General features: G+C 31.9%; 2 protein-coding genes across 2 annotated transcripts; both read right to left on the minus strand.

Moving 5' to 3' along the window:
- Positions 1-79: 79 nt before the first annotated feature.
- Positions 80-3,192, minus strand: LOC112006611 (chloroplastic group IIB intron splicing facilitator CRS2-B, chloroplastic). Its single transcript, XM_065779384.1, has 5 exons — positions 2,813-3,192; positions 2,638-2,711; positions 1,302-1,360; positions 1,122-1,198; positions 80-557 (listed from the first exon to the last, which is right to left on the minus strand). Exons 1-5 carry the CDS (start codon positions 2,936-2,938, stop codon positions 441-443), a joined length of 453 nt encoding a protein of 150 aa, XP_065635456.1. The 5' UTR covers positions 2,939-3,192; the 3' UTR covers positions 80-440.
- Positions 3,193-11,275: 8,083 nt separating this feature from the next.
- LOC112006592 (zinc finger protein 6) lies at positions 11,276-12,494 on the minus strand. The gene has a single exon (XM_024038877.2). It carries the CDS (start codon positions 12,134-12,136, stop codon positions 11,441-11,443), a length of 696 nt encoding a protein of 231 aa, XP_023894645.1. The 5' UTR covers positions 12,137-12,494; the 3' UTR covers positions 11,276-11,440.
- Positions 12,495-19,931: the final 7,437 nt, after the last annotated feature.

Consider the following 19,931-nt stretch of genomic DNA (forward strand, 5'->3'; position numbering starts at 1 on the left):
GATAATTTAAGAGTTACATGGAAAGAAGCCATCCAATATATAAATCTTATCATGATATTACAAGCAACAAAAATAAATCTTATCATGGAAAGAAGCCATCCAATATATAAATCTTATCATGATATTACAAGTAACAAAAATAAATCTTATCATGAATAGAAGCCATCCAATATATAACCAAGTACATTTACAGAAAACTGGTAATATAGTTTTTGTGTTTTTTTTGGTGGGGGGTGGGGGTGCGCGGGTGGTGTTGTTTAAAAATTGAGGTGCCATAAAATGGTAAAAAATTGTCACCATCTCTATGGTCGTTAGTGTGAGGAAGATTACAAGCAATTTCATCTGCTGGTTCAAACATGGAGGCACCCAACAGAACAAGCATACAATAACAAAATATGATTGATTGCTTTGTATCTTTCTTCAATCCCCTTCATCTTTCATCAAACTTTATGATACTTGTACTTCTGCCCCAAATTAAATCTTTCAATATTGTGGTTAAATCCTTGGAGCACCAGGGTCCTGACAGCCTCAACCCCTTGTTCCAGTGCTTCATCAATCTGTCCAGATAGCTACTACCAGTTAAAATTTTTGACAGTACTTAAGGAAAATAAAAAAAATATTTCAGACAAACAAGGCAGGCACTTAAGATGTGTGTGCTCACACTTAAGCAAGCAATTATATTGAGATTGAGGCGGAAAACCAACTATCTTAACAGCCAGATGCACCACAGTAATATGACTCAAGTTCCAATTTTCCCCCCCATCGGGTAGGAACACAAACACTAATTAGGCTTTAAATACATGACCACACCTTTTGCTCCATTCACTTTATGAGGGAGGAAATGCCATTTGAGTTAGAGCTCATTGCTAAAAATTGAAAATTATAAATGGCTTAGAATCACATAATATACACAGGAATCTCGAATTAATCACAAATAAAGACCCAACAAAGCATATTTTAACGTCATGGAGAATATTGCCAAAGGCCATGGCCTGTCAAAGTTGAACTAGGGAAAATTCACCAATAGGACACAAGATGCTACAAGACATATCACTGTATAGAAGCTTTTCTCATTAAGACATGTAATAACATTGGCAGTACAATTCAGACAGTCTATATACCTGTTTTCGCTCTACTGAACTGAACTTCTGTAGAAGAAAAGCTTTCATGTCCATGGTACCAGGGGGATTTCCAATGCCTGCAAATACGGAAAATTTTAAAGTGACGGCATGTCATGTATAGTTCTTCAAATTAAGGAACCACTATTTATATATGCAAGTGATAATGCTTAAGGAACACACCTATACACAACCGAGGAAATTCACGGCAGCCGTCCAAATGGCCCATTACACTCTTCACTCTGCAACAAGAGATCCGTTAATTAAGGATAATTCTAGATATGTGACCATAATAATAACCACCACCGCCGCACCCCCTGGTCCCACAGAGAGAGAGAGAGAGAGAGAGAGAGTGACAAATAAAAAATTGAGAGAATGTTGCAGATTTTATTAGAACATTTACTTTAAAAAAATGGTCAGATATATTTGTCAACTTTTAAAATGAAGATGCTATGAGGTCATTCATATAAAAGTAGTTAAAAACATATATTATATAAGAAATATCCCAAATCAGAGAGGAATGGAAAAACAGAATGCATGTAACAACTTTTTAATGATTGAGATAAGGGCTAGCTTAGCTCTTTCAGTTGAATTAAAACAGCCTCTTCCATGGATGGTCATTAACTCCTTGCCATCAAGGCAAAAAGGGCACAGTTTTGATTTTACAATGACTGAAGAATATAACGAAGATTAAACAAGTACTCCAGAAATGTAGACATATGACTTTAATAGAATGTTTGATTTTCACATAAGTCAGACCCACTAAACCTGAGCTTGGTGCAACAAGTGAGGAATCAGATAACCCAAATATACAGAGATGGAGCAGCCTTTTCTATATACTATCTTAACACTCACCCTTGCAAATCCTATAGCTATTTGATTTGACCAAGTAGTTGCAGAGTTGAAGCAGCCCCTTTCTGTATGTTATCTTAACACTCACCATAGAAGCTACACATGACATAAAAATCCCCAAAAAGTGGTATGTTTTATTTGTACCTCACTCATACAGCAACTGCTCAGGTCTTGTAACAGCACATGCAACTCGATATCTTTTCACATGTAATGTTTTGTCTCCACTGAAGTGAAAATATAACAAAATAACACATTTTCACTCTATACTATTCTGATCCCCTGATCAATTGCCAGGCTTTCTAACTGAACTGAGACGACTTCAACTGTTAGTCACTTAGTGCAGGATGTTAAGAACAAAGATCCTGAGCAAGCTCAATGATGCTTAGTGGATGATACCAAGTTTTTCACCTTTGAACAAAAGATTTCACATTTTTAGGGGGAAACAAAGTTCATATTGCACAAAGTGGAGAGAAACTTGGGTTATTTAGGCACATAAATAACTGTTCTATTTAGCATACCTAGCAACACACATCAATATGTTACTTAACATGAAAACGTAGTTCACTGATTAACCACTTCATCTGATAGGTTCTTAGCTACAATTTTCCTTATCAGAAAAAATATTTCATCATACTAAAAATGCTGAAGTGATATTCAACAAACATACCCATTGTGATGTCCATGTCCTCCTTTTGGCTGAAGCCTAATAACACCATTTGGTAAGCTCATTTCATCATAAACCTACATGGGCAAGTCAGAATAATATAATTCGTTGAGATTAATTGTCATGTAAAGTCCTATATTAACTTGGTTTCACTGCATGAAGTTATAGAAATCCATACCAATAAAATATGACGCAGTGGTACTTGATAATGTGCAGCAAGTGGTCCAACCTTAACAATAATGAAAAGAAAAGAAAAGGTCAGAAAAGGCCACATACAAAGTATTTTTCTTAGTGCACTGCTCATATTTTAGGGGGAACGAAAGAAAAAGGGTTGAATTCTGGTAAGAACCTGTAGGGATTTAATAACTCAAAAAGGCTCCCATGAACTTGAAGATATATCAATTGTAATAGAAGTTTATAAAATGATGCAGAATCTCATAATGCATAGGCATCTAAGAAATGGTTTGATGTCCAACTTTCACTATCCAATGTCCATCATGCTAGTGATTGAAGGAAAAAGAGGAGGAACCATTGCTCACAAAGCAATTTAGAGGTATTAAGCATCTTGAAAATTAGTTTTCAACTCACTTCATATANTGAGTTGGGTCTATGCCTTTTTTTTTTAAATTTAAATCTCAACAGTTTATAAACCATCCTTTAAAAGTTTAAATCATTTCGATTACAGTTAATATATATATATATATATATAATTACTAAATTGCAAATTGTAAAAATCTGGTGTAATTTAAATAATTTAAATTTTGTTTTTTTTAGTTTCAAAATTTTGATATGCTCCTTTAACATTATATATTGTTTGGAAAAAATAAAGTCACTTCATCAATATTTGATGCCAATGTATTTGTTAAGTGTCACTTAAATTTGTAATGTGTGTTAGTTAGTCCAATTAAATCATGTTACGTTAATTCAATTATTCCATGTAATTAAATAACTTAAAGAAATTTAAACAATTAAAATAAATCTCTAAAATTTAATATATTAAATAAATTAATAATTTAATTTGATTTTTTTTTCAACATTTTCTAGAATGAACAAACACAATTCATTGTTCTTCCCCAAAATCTTTTGCATATCCCATTTCATTTTATACAAAGAAATCAATTCACCAATTTTTTTTCTGTGAAATCAATGCACCAATTTTTTTGAAGAAGAATTTGAACCCAAAAACAAGAAATTGAAAATCTCAAACAAAGAATTAAATAGAGACAAAAAAAGAAAAAGAAAAAGAAATCAGAAGGATCAAACCCACATATGCTCATTAAGCAGTTAAAACAAGCCTAACCAAAATCCCTCAACCAAATTCCAAACCTGAAACACCAACCCACTCCACTCAGTGCGGTGGCTCAACCTCTTGGCTAAAACCCCAACTCTTACTGCTAGTCGTGGTAACCCAAAAGTCCAACCAAAAGCCAATCACTAAAAGACCCGTGACTCAACCACCCAAAATCCCATAGAAACCAATCACTACTATCACCAACAATTGCCTCGAGTTTCTTAACAATTCCCACTATAGAATTATCTCTCTCAAGTTTGATAGAGTAATCTGGGAAAAATAATAAAACAACGTAATTTTAATATGGTAAAACTATGTCATTTTAAGCTAAGGTGGCACTCAATGGCCACATCATTATCAGATATTGACAAGAATATACTCACATCCAAACAGTATCTAATATTAAGGGAGAATACCAAAATATTTAAGCTTTAGGGGGCAAAATAAAATTATATAAAATTTTAAGTGCATAATTTACAATCTAGTTTTCAAATATTTAAAATCAAGAATTTTTATAAAATAAATTAGAAATTACTCAAAACAATTTTTCTACTATAGAGACAAACTCTAAACTATCTTTTAAATATATTGATCACATTGATGGTGGCTGTTGTGGAGTTTGTAAGTTCCGTGATCCATACATTCTTTAGATGACAAATCGGCATGTCAACTCCTTCTCACAAAAAGGGGATATGCGGTATTCAATCTTCCTAAAAGCAGTTTTAGGTGAGCCTGGGAGTACATGGTGCCTCTTTAAAAGAGCAAAGGAGTCGTCACCTGGTTATAGGTCTAGAAACCAAAAGATGACTCCATGAAGGTCTTTCTACCAGATAAGGTCTAGAGTTAGGGTACAGGATGGGAAGAGTTAGGCACCTTAAGCCTACCAAGCTGTAGTTGACCTTCATATATCGTTGCTTGATTTGGACAAGAAACAAATATGGAAAGCAATGTAGACATGTGAATAAGGAGGCAAAGAGATAGGTAACAAAATCAACATGCTAGCACGGTAGAGATAAAGACATGTGAACACTTAGCTTAATTCTTATGAAAAGGGATTATTAATTTGAAGTTGAGTCTTCATTAATTGATGTGTGTTTTCCCTTTAGTAGACTTGAGTTGTCTTGATTTGACATTAAGAGCTTGCATCTTTTAAGGCTTAAGGAGATTTAATTAATTAGGGTTTGATTGACTTGACTTCTGATGTTACCAATTAAAATCGAATCAATTACCTTAATTATATTAAAGCCTCCTTTGAAAAAGTTTCGTTATATTTGAATAGCTTATTAGACTCAAATGAATTGAATACACTATTGACTATAAGTTTAGAAAGTATTTAAATCTTTTATATTTGAAATGTTTGCTTTATTTATCTCTAAGACTTTTAGTTTCCTTATTGATTTTGAATCATAATTAAAGATTGGATGAGAGAGAGGAGAGGGAGTAAATTAGGGTTTAGAGATAGAAAAGGAAATATATATATATATATATTTGGTGTTTTACAATTAATGTTAAACAAGAAAGGAAACAAAGACAAACAGAACATACACATTAAAAACCAATAAAAGCAGATAAGGAAAGATAATAAAACATGGCATTGATGATAAATAAAACAGAAAAAGTAGGAAATCTAATTGAGCCAAAATTGGCATACGCCGTAAGAAAAGTGCGTACACACTCTTCTATTAGTGTATGCACTTGAGACTCAAAATAAATTTCTAGAAAACAACCAAAACAAGAACCCTAGCTGCATGAAAAGTGCGTACACTAGGATATGTAAGCGTACATGTCTTATCTTGTGCACACACATCTCGAGGCAGATTAAGATTCTTACATGTTCTTAACATAAATAGTAGAAATGAACAAAATTAAAAACACAATATGAATATATACATGCAAAGCAACATATTAAGGTTTAAAAACAACAAAAAACATAATAAAAACAAGAATTGAGAAGGGGTGCATCATGGAAAGGATCCACATCTCCTCCTCGTAGCACTTATAGTGATGTAGTTTAACTGGCCCCTCGTCTAAAATCAACTACCACAGCTGTGTGTGTGGGAGGATGAGTCGTTTGACTTGATTAGGGTAAAATGGGATGCCCTAAATGATTGTATTTGCAAGCTTGAACCAAACTAGAATTCGAATATGGATGAAAAAGAGATTACCTTCAATTTAACAAGATCAATCTAATGCTAAGCTCTTTTGCCCTTCTAGCCTTAAAACTCTAGGTTTAGGTATTCTTTAGGAATTTTGGCAGAGTTTCGATAAGGCTTGATTTTTTGATCCTCTTGGATGTTGAAAATGGAGGTATTTATAGGGGAAATGGGTAGCTAGGGTTTGATGACATATTTTGGCAGCCAATTGATCAAGCTGGTTGCCCTAAAATCTCATCAAAATGGAAATGAAGTGATTTTAAGCTTTTTTTTCTAAAGAATGTATGCCACAAATTGGGTGCGTATGCACTTTTTGTAAGCCTAGGCCAAATTAGGTAAAAATTGTCTTTTGGGCTTACATATTTCCATAATTGGGCTTGAGCTTAGATTGTATTGGGTCATGTTTAAGCGTCATCCTCATTGGGTTCCACACACGATATTGATTATTTTGATAACGATTTGATTTATCGTCATTGGGACCGGGGGTCTTGGATATAGTTGAAACGAAATGGGGTGTCCATAGAGTGATTTGGCAAAACATTGTTTATAATGAATGTTTTATTATTACATGGAATATATGAAGTTATTTAAGGGTTTAAGGAGAGATGGTTATTTTAACAATTGTGTTGCCAAATCTAGGGGACTTTTTTCTTGACAATGCAAAATTGGACCTAAGTCCGATAGTCTAAAGAAAAATGCTTAACTCGAAGTAAAAAATGGGTTGACCCATGACTAACCCCTTTTTTTAAGTCAAGCCGGGTTCCTTTGGTTCACGCAAACGGATTGTAGACTTGTAAAGTCTAACTTAAAAGGCTAGTGAACCAAATAAAAAAGGGGCAAGTTGTGAATCACATGTGATATGATCATAACAAAATATGAGAATGCATTTAAGGACCATTTTACTTAGTGAGATATGAATGAAATATTTAAATAAATAAAAAAGGAAAGGGATTTTTTTGTTCAAGTGAATAAAATAATAAATTGTTGGCTTTTTTATTTTTATTTTTAAAAGCACATGTATAATTTCTTAGTTTTGTACAAATTATTGTGCACACTTAATAATTATACTTAGTCTATGATATCATGATTCTGAATTATACTTTGTGTCATCTTTAATGGTTGTATATCCACTTGTTGTGGGACTAATCGTGATATTTAAGTGACATTTGTGAGATCAATTATTGTCAAATCTTTTTATTGTCACACCAAGTAATTTGTTGCATTCAATATAACATATATATATATATATATATATATATATATATATATATATTCATTTGAAAAAATATGAGCCGATGCAAACTTTACCCGACCCGTTTATCACGTCTACTTTTTTCAGCCAAGTGGGCCCACAAAATTTGACATTTTAATTACTAAACTAAACCTACAATTTAGTATTTAGAGAGAGACTTTTTCTTGGTTTTTGGTATGTGTGTGGGTTGGGACGATTGGGTTTGGGTTTGAACCAATTGGGTTTATGTTAGGTTGATTTTGGGTCAAAAGCTTATTAGAATAGAATCAATTGCTGTTCTTATGACTCTTACATGGTCTTTAAAGGTTTAGGTCAACCTAGAATGACATGTATTTTTTTTTCATTCAATACAAATGAAAGAACAAAAATAAAATAAAACACTCACATATAAAAGTTGAATAATATACAAATCCTGAAGTTTTTTGTAAGAAAATTAACTCTAATAGTTTACTAATCTAATAATTACCCAAAAGAGGAAAAGAAAATGGATTTGAAAGAACAAGGAAAAAAATGCACAAATAAAAAGTTGAATAATACATAGATTCTTATAGATTCGTAATTTTTTAGTATGAAAATTAACTCTAATAGTTTCCTAGTCTAATGATTACACAAAAGAAGAAAAGAAAATGGGTTTGAAAGAACAAGAAAAATTAAAAAAATGCATAGATAAAAAGTTGAATAATACATAAATTCTTATAGATTCATAATTTTTAGTAAGAAAATTAACTCTAATAGTTTGCTTGTCAAATTATCACACAAAAGAAGAAAAGAAAAGATATACATGTTATACATGAAACATGAAATAGTGTTAAATTACCTATATTATTTGACAAAAACTTATAGATTTTTTTTTTTTTTTTTTTTTTTTTTTTTTTTTTTTTTTGCCTCAGTTAGCTAGGGGTTTTATTATTATTAATTTTAACAAGACTTAAAAAAAAAAAAAAAAAAAAAAAAAAAAAAAAAAAAAAAAAGAAAAAAAAAAAAGAAGCTAGCTAGCTTTTAGTTTTTTGTCATACATTTAGTAATATACCAAAAGTTATATATTTTTTATATCACCATGTAAATAAGTTACCTAAAATTATGAGACACCCAAATAGACATAAATTTAAGTGTTTTTGGATTATCTTTTTGTGAAAGCTTATTTGCAATAAGTAAGAGAAATTATAGTTGTACTTAAAAAAATTGAGGCTTTTAGAAAGCTGTATATAAGTAAATATATAAGGTAGAAAAAAAATGTTAATACTGAGGAAAAAAATTTTATAATGAACTGATGCAAAAACTACTCCATATTAGTAGAAATGACATTGAAAAAATTTATATTTGAGAAATGTTCGCAAGTTGACGGGTAAGTTATTAGTATTTTAATATAATTTTAGTACATAAAAATATATTGAAAATAATTCAATTCAAAAATTAAGTTTACAAAGTTTATAATAAAGGCTTGCAAAATGGGTTATGTATGGATTTGACTCAAGTGAGTCGATAAAAATTGGGTATGGGTAAAATTTTTATGAATTCAAATCCTCTAGATTTTCTAGGGTACTCTACTAAATAGAATTCTTTAATTCTTAACCATTTTTTAATGATTTAATGGTCTAAATTTTGCCATGTCAACATTCCACTAACAACAATCTTAATTATTTTGTTTGTAACATTATTTTATTATTTTAAGAGTATTGTTAGGGAATGTTGACATGGTAGAATCTAGACCCTTAAATCATACAAGAGTTATTAGGATTTAAAGAAATTTATTGGTAGAATATCCTAAGAAATCTAGAAGATCTGAATCCAATTTTTATCGGGCTAAATTGGTTTTCCATTCCTATACCCCTACCCTATTTCCTTTTTAAAACAAAAATACCCTATTGTTTCTTTTAGATTTACATGAGTTAACAAGTCCAGGTTTAATATTGTCAGTTGAGAGAGAGAGAGAGAGAGAGAGAGAGAAAGAGTTAAAAGGAAAAAAAAAAAAAAATTAAACAAGTGTTAAGTGGGCTGACCTTTGGTCTATTAGGAAAAGGAGCAATTACAATTTACCACCATAAACTATACCCCGTTTAATTACACTTACCATACTAAACTTTCAAAATGCACTATTACCACCCTAAATTATAACATGTGTTTCACTTTGTACCTTATCGTCAATTAGACTTCTAGCTTGCACGGAAAAACATGTGACATGCAACTCATGTGACTTATGCATACATGACACCACATAGAAAGACCGAATTTCCCATCTTCAATCCCTTACAACAAAGGTTATTTGGCATCACAAGGGTTAAATTTGTTAAATAATTCTATTTTAAGGGTTTGAAGAAAGGTAATTCAGTATCTTCATGTGGTGACACGTATATAGAGGTCACATGAATCGCACATGACATTTTTTTTGTCTAATTTTGCAGCTTAATTGATGGTAGGGTGTAAAGTGAAACACGAGTTATAGTTTAGGGTAATAATCGTATATTCTAAAAATAAGTTCATAATAGTAAGTATAAATGAGGGTATAGTTTAAGGTAGTAAAATGTAATTTTACAAAAAAAAAAAAAAAAAAAAAATCCAATTACCCTCTTTTTATTTGGCCGGCATAAGCTCCATCCTCTGCGCAACTTATTGATTGACAAAAAAAAGGTGCCTACAACTTGGCACTAAAAAGGTATTTTCTTGTAGTGCTCCTAATTAAATTTTGTCTGGATTTCCTTGGCATGGAAGGAGGGTTTTTCCGTGTATAAGGCAAAGATTTTCTTTGATGCGAAAGACAATGATTCTTCTTGATATGGAAGGAAAAACCTTTTATTATTGAAGAAGTAATTGAGTTTTCCTTGTCCGTTAAAGAATAGAATTAAAGCTCTATAAATAGTATTATTGCAAAATGTTTGGTGACTTTTATCCAAGGTCCTCTCACATGGAGAGAGGAGAAGACTACTAGAAGAACATACATTGGATTTCTTGGATGAATAGTTAATTTGGTAGATATTTGGGGATAAAAGAATTTGCGATCATGTGTTAAGAGTTTGTTTGTTTTGTGAGTGTGAGAGAGTTATTGGGTGCATTGGGGCTTTGGGGCTTTGGGATTGTGAGTTTATGTATGTGAAGTTTGTGAGAGGTTTTGTTTATCTTTGTTAGGTTTGAATGTTGTTTGTGATATGAGTTTGGTTAAGTGTGGTTGTATTTTATATTGTTGATAGTGGATTTTTGTTCTAATTACCTATAAACGCAGGTATGAAGTTGATTGAACCCCAATAAATATTGTTGTATTATATAGATTTTTTATTGTTCTTGCTTGCGTGATTAGATTTTTGCTAATCTCAAATCACAATTATAGTTTCCGCCATTGCAGAACATATTTTTACCATTTTTATTAAACTACAATACGCCCTATGTAATATTTTACATTTATGATAAAGAATGAGCCAAATCAATTTGGAAACGAAATCTATTTGATTGGCAGACCTGGGCATAATTTTCTTTGCTCAAATTAATTGATTCAAATGAGTGGAAGAGAAGGCTAGTTAAAGTCTCACCTAAACTTCAGCCGACAGATGCAGGTGGATGGTACAATTTGCCCAAAGTTCAATCCTGACAACATAAATTAGCAGGTAGAGTAGAACACCAAGAGAAATTGTCAAAACTTTGAACTGGTTCGTACGTACAACCTTCAGTTTGGCACTGGGCTTGTTGAACAGACCAACCTTCCCAGTCACTATCAATTGGGCATTGTTTATTTCACAAGGCGCGTGTAACTCATTGTGTGTTTTCAGAAACGGAAAACGTGAAACATAAATATTGTGTACAAAAAGTTTTTCCCCTATCAATTTATGTTATGAGTAGCTTTCTAAGAAAAAAAGAAACAAGTTGAACCTTTCTATGAGATAAAAGGCTAATAATAATGAAAGTAGAGAAACATTAGTTTCAAAGAGAAAATAAAAAAAGACAGGGAAATGCATGTAGATCAAATTGATTTTTTTCCTTTTTCCTTTTTGGGTACAATGTACATGGAAATTGCTTCACTCATGAAAGTCGGAAAATTGGAAATTTACATGCTCCAAGTTCCTAACCTCACAAGCTTCTCTAAAGAACAAATCTGATTGAGCTTGACTACTCAAGCCCAAATCATGGACCAGCAGGCCCGAGACTGAGATGCAAATCCAAACTCAAACCCTTATCAAAGTGAGACCCTCCTCCACCAATTCCATCTCCACCAAATCCCTGCACAACTCCACCACGGTTTCCAACCCCATGAGACAAAACTGCCATCATAGACTCCTCAACTCCTCCTCCAGCATAAACACGCCTTCCAGGCACTGTGGTGGCATATACACCACCATTTGGAAGGGCAAAAGGAGTAGCAGTAGTAGAATTGGCTGTTCCTGCAGCTGCATGAGACATGAGAAACCATGAAGGTGAGTGAGAGTGAGGCAGTGGTGCCTGAGCAAAGAGGTGTGGTGGTGGTGAAAAGGCTGATATCATTGGGTTTTGGAGGTGTGAAGTTGCAGCCATAGCCTGTAGGTTTCGACTAGCTTGTAATTGTGCACGCTTTATTAGCTGTCTCTCTTTCTTGTGAGCGTTTTGATGCCCACCCAATGCTTGTGAGTTGGCGAACTCACGGCAACAGTATTGGCACTCGTATTTCCTGCCTTCAATATTATTGGATTGGAAAGCCTCGGATTCTTGTGACCCAGATGGAGATTTGCTTGAATCTGTGTCGTTTTCTTCTGAAACGTTCTGAATGTTGAAGCCAAAAAGCTTTAGAGCTGTGGTAGTACTGTTGGTACTTGGCTTTGTAGGATAGTGATCAATCTCCGCCATGAGAGAGAGAGAGAGCGAGAGAGAGAGAGAGAGAGTTGTAAATATCAGAGATGAGAGAGGCAGATCAGAAAAATGAAAGTGTGTGACTCAGTAGTGGATGCATGTGGGACTAGTTATATAGGATAAAAAGCTAGGCCACAGTATGAGATTCTAATCATTTGTGGGATACATAGAAGAAGAAGAGGAACAAGAAAAGAGAGTGTTAGTTGCGAAAATCCCAAGGAGAGGAAAGCAAGTAATATCAAGAAGAACACAGAACAAGAAAACTAAAGTTATTTCAAAGTAATGAGTTACATAGACAAACCTCTATAAGTTATTTCAAAGTCTAAATAAGTCTTTTTCTAATGCAAATTTGTATATCTCAAAAGTCATTTTCCTTGGGTTCTCTGCAACTTTGTATAGACTAGCTAGCATGCAATACCTGGAAAATGATTAGGTATTTATGTTCCCACTTTCATATATATCTCTCTTTTTAAATATAATTTTGGTAAAGGTACGTACGAAACTATATATGATGGGCATGATTGAAACGTTCAAATCTAACACATATCTGTCTCTCACATCGTTACTCAAATGACCCACATGTCATAACCATCATGTGTGTTTTGCCTATATCCAAGTATCCAACATATTACATCACATCACCACCGTAAGACTTGGGTTAGTTCAGAAAAATTGAATCTAACGTACATTGGTAATTCAATTCCATGGACGTGGAGAGCTTTCTTTTTCCTAATAAGAGCTTTGTTGTCAAACTGCGTGCGAGGAAGAGTGTGTGATTGCTTTGAGGATTGAGGAGCTACATGGGTCCACCCTGACCCGGCCATGACGTATAAAGCTATAGATAGATTATCTTAACCATGTTTGCGTGATTGACGTTGAGGTTTTGGTTTGTTTATTATGGGAAAATCTGTTCGAATCTTACTAACTACCATGATTTGGGTTCAAAGTCTTTCACTCTTTCTTTCTTTTTCTTTTTTCTAAAATCAAGCTTCACATGCTTATTCACAAGCTATGCTTATATTTGGATCAACTGTGATTGGTTCATCAAAATATATGTTTGTGGTCTCCATATTAACATGTTTCTAGTGCGCGTGGGCTACACTACATGCATTTTATTTAGGACACTACTTAAAAAAAATTGAAACCTTTTTTTTTTTGCCAACGTATTAATTAATCTTTTAAAATTATTAATTCTCTACATCTGTATTTTAAAGTCCATTTAGATATAATTTATTTTACTAAAAACTAAAAATACCGTAGCAAAATAATTTTTAAATATGTGAATAGTGCGTGAGACCCATTTTTAATAAATGTTTTGTTAAAAAAAGGTTTGTGGGTCTCGTAAACAGTGCATGGGACCCATTGATCAACAGTGCATAATCACCTGAAAACTGACTTAGTAAAAAAAAAAAAAAAATCAAAAAATGTGAAACACAGGGATGTGGATGTGTATCTAAATGGATACTAAATCTTAAACTTGTAAAGAATACTAAATTATTGTCTGATAACTGAAAGTATGAAATTAACTAAAATTCATTTATTACAAGTTCTAGTTAGATTGAATATTTTTCGAATGAATTGCCTTATTTTGTTTTTTTTTTTTTTTTTTTATACATAATAGAATTTCTACTTTAGTTTAATCTAAATGTATATATGTGTGAAGCTCCATCCTAGAGACTTGAATCTCAACCCTTGCCCCCCACACCCCACAAGCATTTATACTTATGAAGTGACTACTGCACTAAGGGTGCGCGGTGATATTTTGCTTTTCATTTGTTCTTCTTTTTTTAAACTCTTTATGCATGTTACAATTTTTTAATTAAATGAATATTAGAATTTTTTAAGCATTAGACTTTATTTTATATATATATATAATAAAATAAAAACATGTGAAACGCAGAAAAGCAAGATGTGGACGTGTATCCAAACGGATACTAAATCTTAAACTTGTAAAGAATACTAAATTATTGTCTGATAACGGAAAGTATGAAATTAACTAAAATTCATTTATTACAAGTTCTAGTTAGATTTAATATTTTTTGAATGAATTGCCTTTTTTTTTTTTTTTTAACAGGATAGAATTTCTACTCTAACCTAATATAAGTGTATATGTAGGGGTGACAATTCGTGTTTCCGTGTCGGGTTCGGTCGTGTCAAGTTATGAGTATTCGACTACATAGGTCAACACTAACCCGAACAGGTCAAAATTCCTCAACCCTAACACGACCCATTTATTAAACAGGTTAGTCATGTCAACCTGTTTATCAGATTTTATCAAAATGAAAAAAAAAAATATTTATGAAAAAACAAACAAATGAATATTTTTAATATAAAATTCAGAATTAACGAGTAATTGCATCACAAATAATCATTCAAAACTAAAGCATATCCCAATATCACAAATAATCAATCACAATATCTCAAAGAAAATAAATCACAACAACTAATAAGTTTATATACCTAGAGTTTGAATGGTATATTGGTAAAATGTCATTTAATTAAACGGGTCAAACGGGTTCTATGTGTTCAACACTAACCCAACTCGTTTATTAAACAGGTCAACCGTGTCAACTTGAATATGACACAAACTCGTTAAGCCTCAACCCATAACCTGCAAATTTTGTGTCATATCGTGTTGGGTTCCCAGGTTGTGTCAAATTTTGCCACCCCTATGTATATGTGTGTGAAGTTCTTTCATGGAGACTTAAACCTTGGCCCTTATCCCTCACATTTCACAAGCATTTATATTTATGAAGTGACCACCGCACTAAGGGTGCACTGTGATATTTTGCTTTTCATTTGTTCTTCTGTTTTTAACTTTTTATGCATGTTACAATTTTTTAATTAAATGAATATTAGAATTTTTTAAGCATTAGACTATATATATATATATTACAATTTTTTCTTATGGGTTGCCCGAGTTATAGTAACTCGCATAACAGTGAAATAAAAGCATTAGACATTTTATAGGATTAAAAGATTTTGAAAGATCTAGCTTTTATTGTCAAAGTGTAGTAATGATTCTAATGAATACTAAAGTGTAACTTCTAGTTGAAACCAACTAAATGTCACTATCACAAGTTCTGTTGGTTCAAAGAAACCCAAAACAAAGCGAATTAAGTTTGATTAAAATAAATTTGGTATTCTTTAAGCAAATTTGATTACTAATTCTTATCTGTAGGCTACTTTGTATTTTAAGTGTTTGTTTTTAACATGTTTCAATTGATTCCTTTGATTTTTTAAAATAAAAGTAGGCAATGAGCTTATATATATTTATATATAAAAATTTTCAATAAACTAGATTTGATATTCTTTTAAAAATTTAATTACTAATTCTTATTGATGGATATTTGTAGGCTACTTTGTATTTTAAATGTGTAATGTTTTCAATATGTTTAATTTATTTTAAAATTTTAACATGCTTGTTCAATCAAAGTTGCAAGTGATTAAATCTTATGTGAAGAATACCAAAACTCATCTAATCTAAGAAATGATATCTACCCAAAGTGTACTAGACTACTAGGAGAGAAGGATCCGAGTGGAGGAAAAAGCAAAAGGCTGACCCAATCTCCCCATATGCAACCTATGGCTCACTTGGTGGCTCACAATCCACCATCATTTGGTCTAAAAAATTATTTTAATTAACTCTTTGTAGATACGAACTCTTATATCAAACTTAATATTTATTTCTTTATGAATAAAGTTTAGTTACAAAATTGATTGTAGTTTAAGGCTACAATATTACTCAATAAAATAAACATTACTACATATTTTAAAAATCTAACCATTGAATTACATGTTCTTTACACTTTTAATACACATGTCAAATTTTGTATTAATCAAATGCTATTTATTATATGATCTATATATTTATATTTTATGCATAATTTTAAATTACAAAAACTTGCAATTTAAACAATTTATTGATAAAATAGCTATTAATTTTTAATTTTCTAGAAATTTTGTAAGCATGGAAGATATAAGAAGAAGATATAATCCAATGGTAGATTTGTCAAAATTCACCTCCAATAAAAAGATATTGAGTAAGGTTGTAAGCATAAGCTATAAACAACTTTGTAACTAAACTTTGTCTTTTCTTTATTCTACTTAACACATTTCTTTCTCTCTAATTTATTCCTTCTTTGCCCTTTTTTCGGCCAAATTTTTCTGGCATCACAAATTTAAAATTTTGTATATTGAATAAACAATACCAATAGATGTACTGAATTACTGTTTATATGTTATTTATTGAACCCTAATCCATCGACTAGCACCACCCCTGGTTTGCCAAACTTTAAATCCACCAAAATCAAAGACCCACCCCAAGACATTGTCGTATCTAGGGAAAAAAAATGATAAGATTTCAAAAAGTTGTACATTAGCTTATGGTAAAACCAAGTTGGCATTTTAAGCTACAACAAACAAACCCCTTATTAAAACAATTGTTACAAAGATTTAGACCTATTTAATGCCTTATATTGTAATTTAGTTTTTATTATAAAATAACAAAAGCCTTAGTCACCAAATTTTACTGGTAATTTATTTCTTTGTAATATGTTATGATTTTAATTCCTTATTTGTAACTTACAATTATCCTAATTCTATATAAAGGAATCCTTGGAATGCTTGATATGGTAGATAGAATATGAAAGAAATAAAAGGAAAAAGACAAAGGCGAGGTGGGTTTTATGTGCATTATTTGCGAGCAAAGAATGGTGTTTCTTTATGCTTTGACATATGTGGCTGTCTTATTGTATCTTAACGCTGACAGCCTGACACTAATGAATCCGCGGCGCTGTCCTTGTTGAAGGAACGAAATACGAAATTCCTCAAGAAGGATGAGACATCAATGCCTCAACCTAATTAATCCATATATATTAGAAAATATCTCTCTTATTAACCTTAACAGCTATTGTCAAGTTTTGCTAAGAGGCCTTCTCAAAAAAAAAAAAAAAAAAAAAAAAAAGTTTTGCTAAGAGCCTATATCAGAAATATCTCAACTATTAACCTTATCAGCTATTATCAACTTTTCATATACTATATATTATTACTCATTTGAATGTATATATAATATACGTTTAGATTATTAACCGTACGTTCCATTATATGTTATTATTCATTTGAATATATATATATATATACATTCAGATGATATGAAAAAAATTAATATTATTTGTTGTAAACATATTTGTTGATTATTATGAAGAATAGAATTATTTTATTATTATTTAAACAACATAACTAACAGAATCCAAAGTCACCACTGTATCTATATATAACTCTAATTAAACTTGTCTTATTGTATGCAATTTTATTTTCTTAATTTGCCGCATCTCTGTAATTATAAATGTGATAAAATTTCTCAATGTTTCTTGCAAACCAAACAACTCCCCCCCAAATATAGGAATGCTTAAAGCGATTGACAATGATGGTGAATTGAAGTGAAATGTTTGGGTCTTTTGTTGGGATCAGATCGACAAGCACTTTGGTTTAAACAGCTCACGCGCTTGCAAATTTGATGCTCAAATTAAAAGTCCTAACTTCAGAGGACTTGAAACTATAATAATGTAAATTAATGGTGGTGTAGGACCCAGCTGCTCCAATCAGTGATGTTGGACACACATAGACATGCACAGTGAAGGGACGATAGAAAGTAGAAGATTAGGTAAAAGGGAAATAGATTTTTAAAGAAAAATGAGGCACATGGAGTTAACCCCTTCATGCATGGAAACACATGTGAGTGATGAATAAGCCCCCACAACCACAATCTCTCTCTTTCTTCATCAACAAGTACTGCTGTTTGTTGAGAATGAGCTCGATCCTTTTGTAATTATGTTTCCCACCTAATATAAAAATAAAAACTCCCCTAATAAGGGTCACTCACTCTTCATGCTTTTTTATGGAGATGATTGAGGTAATGCAGATGTGAACATTTAAAGATTTCCCGAATCTTTGAACATGACCCCACACTAGTTTGTGCTTTCTGAGGAAAATCTAAGATAAGGACTAATTATATCAAAATACACCTAGTAAATTAGTATATACATATTGTCAAGCAGTACTACATATAGAATTAATATTACACAAATTAAGAGTACGTTGAACATGCATCCAATTACGATTATAATACAACAACAGAACAGTAACCCGACCACTTGTCTTTTCTTGCTTTGAAGTTGATTGGATCATTTCTATATATGGTTGATCAATTCTATGAGACACAATTAGAGTTACAATAGAGAACTCCCTACTAGTCCAAATGGTTCTAACCTACTTCCTTGAATGGGTGAGGTAGGCTGGAATCTAAAATATAAAAATCTCTCTCTCTGGCTTACCTAAGCATTATATAGTCTGTGGCCTACCTTCGCAATATCATAGCGGCAACATCTTTGATATTCTATCCCCACGAAATTTGATTGGGACATAGCTACTGATTTGTTTTTTTTTTCTCTTCCCCTAAATTGACGGCAAGAACTGAACTCAATGTCTTTCTTCTATCTAGGCCTTCGTGTTGTACGTTATGCTGAAGTGTCTTTGGAAGTACTCATAATTTTGAAAACTATCATGGACATGAGAAAGGTTTCACACACAAATAATAGTAAGAATGAATAAGAAAAAAATATATAATAACACACACAAATAAATAAATAAAAGAACACCAATAATTTATGTGGTTCTGCCTTAGCTTTACATCCATGGGTGACAATCATTACAGAATTTCATTAACAAATATGAAGATTATTAAAGTAATAAAGAGGCACTCTCTCCAACCCTAAATATACAGTACACTCTCTCACAAATAAGAAAAATTAGAGAGAAATTTCACTTTCTCCAGTCGCGGTACTACGTACTCTCACACGAGAAGAAATAACTAACGCCAGATCACATAATTGGAGAACTAGTCCAAGACCGAGAATATATAATTAATTGGAGAGCTCCAATTTGAAGCTAAACAAAAATCGGCTAAGAAATGTTACCTACCTGAATAAAAGAAGATCATCATTAAGTGGGTTAATTGTAAATCCATGTGGCTACCTTATGTGTAATCATTCAAGCCAAAATTATGTTTCGTTGGTTGCTTTTGTTTTGTGTCTATGGTGTTTGTAAATGGGACCTCATTTGCATGTTTTGGTTGCTTTGAATTTAGATTAAACTCACTGTTCTTATATTTTATTTTGGTATTCTATATATTTGCAATTATTGTATTCCATATGTTTGATGAAATCCCTTTAAGAATTAATATGTGATCTTTGGATTCGATTCTTCCCACCCTCATATATATTGTGATAAATCTAAATGATTTATTCATTTTCATACCATGATTATGAATATATTTTTCAAGGACGAAGTCTACAAGATATCAGCATGCATGCTGGATCCACTCGAAGGAAATCAAATTATTCTGTCAGATCGATCGATAAGCAAATATCACTTTGCTGTGTACTACAAAGTATGTTTAAAGTGGTTTGAGTATACATAACTCAAGCACAAAAATAAGGCAAAATTAAATACCACATGTTATTTGACTTACTAATGCAGTTTTGAAAATTTTTAATTGTTGCAGCTTTAATTGATATAATGGTTCAGTTTTGGGCACCATGCATCTAACGAGTTAATTGCCCATTTTAGACACGTTGATTACTGAACATTTTTGTTAGGCTCAAATATTTATGTTAATTATTTTATCTGGTGGCATAATTCATCTTGATTCTATTAGAGTTTTTGCAGATATACCAAGATGCTAGGAAAATTATCACCTGATTCAGTTCAATAACAACTAACAAGCTTTTTA

Source organism: Quercus suber, unplaced genomic scaffold (genome assembly GCF_002906115.3).
Source record: "Quercus suber isolate HL8 unplaced genomic scaffold, Cork oak 2.0 scaffold_207, whole genome shotgun sequence".
Lineage (NCBI taxonomy): Eukaryota > Viridiplantae > Streptophyta > Magnoliopsida > Fagales > Fagaceae > Quercus > Quercus suber.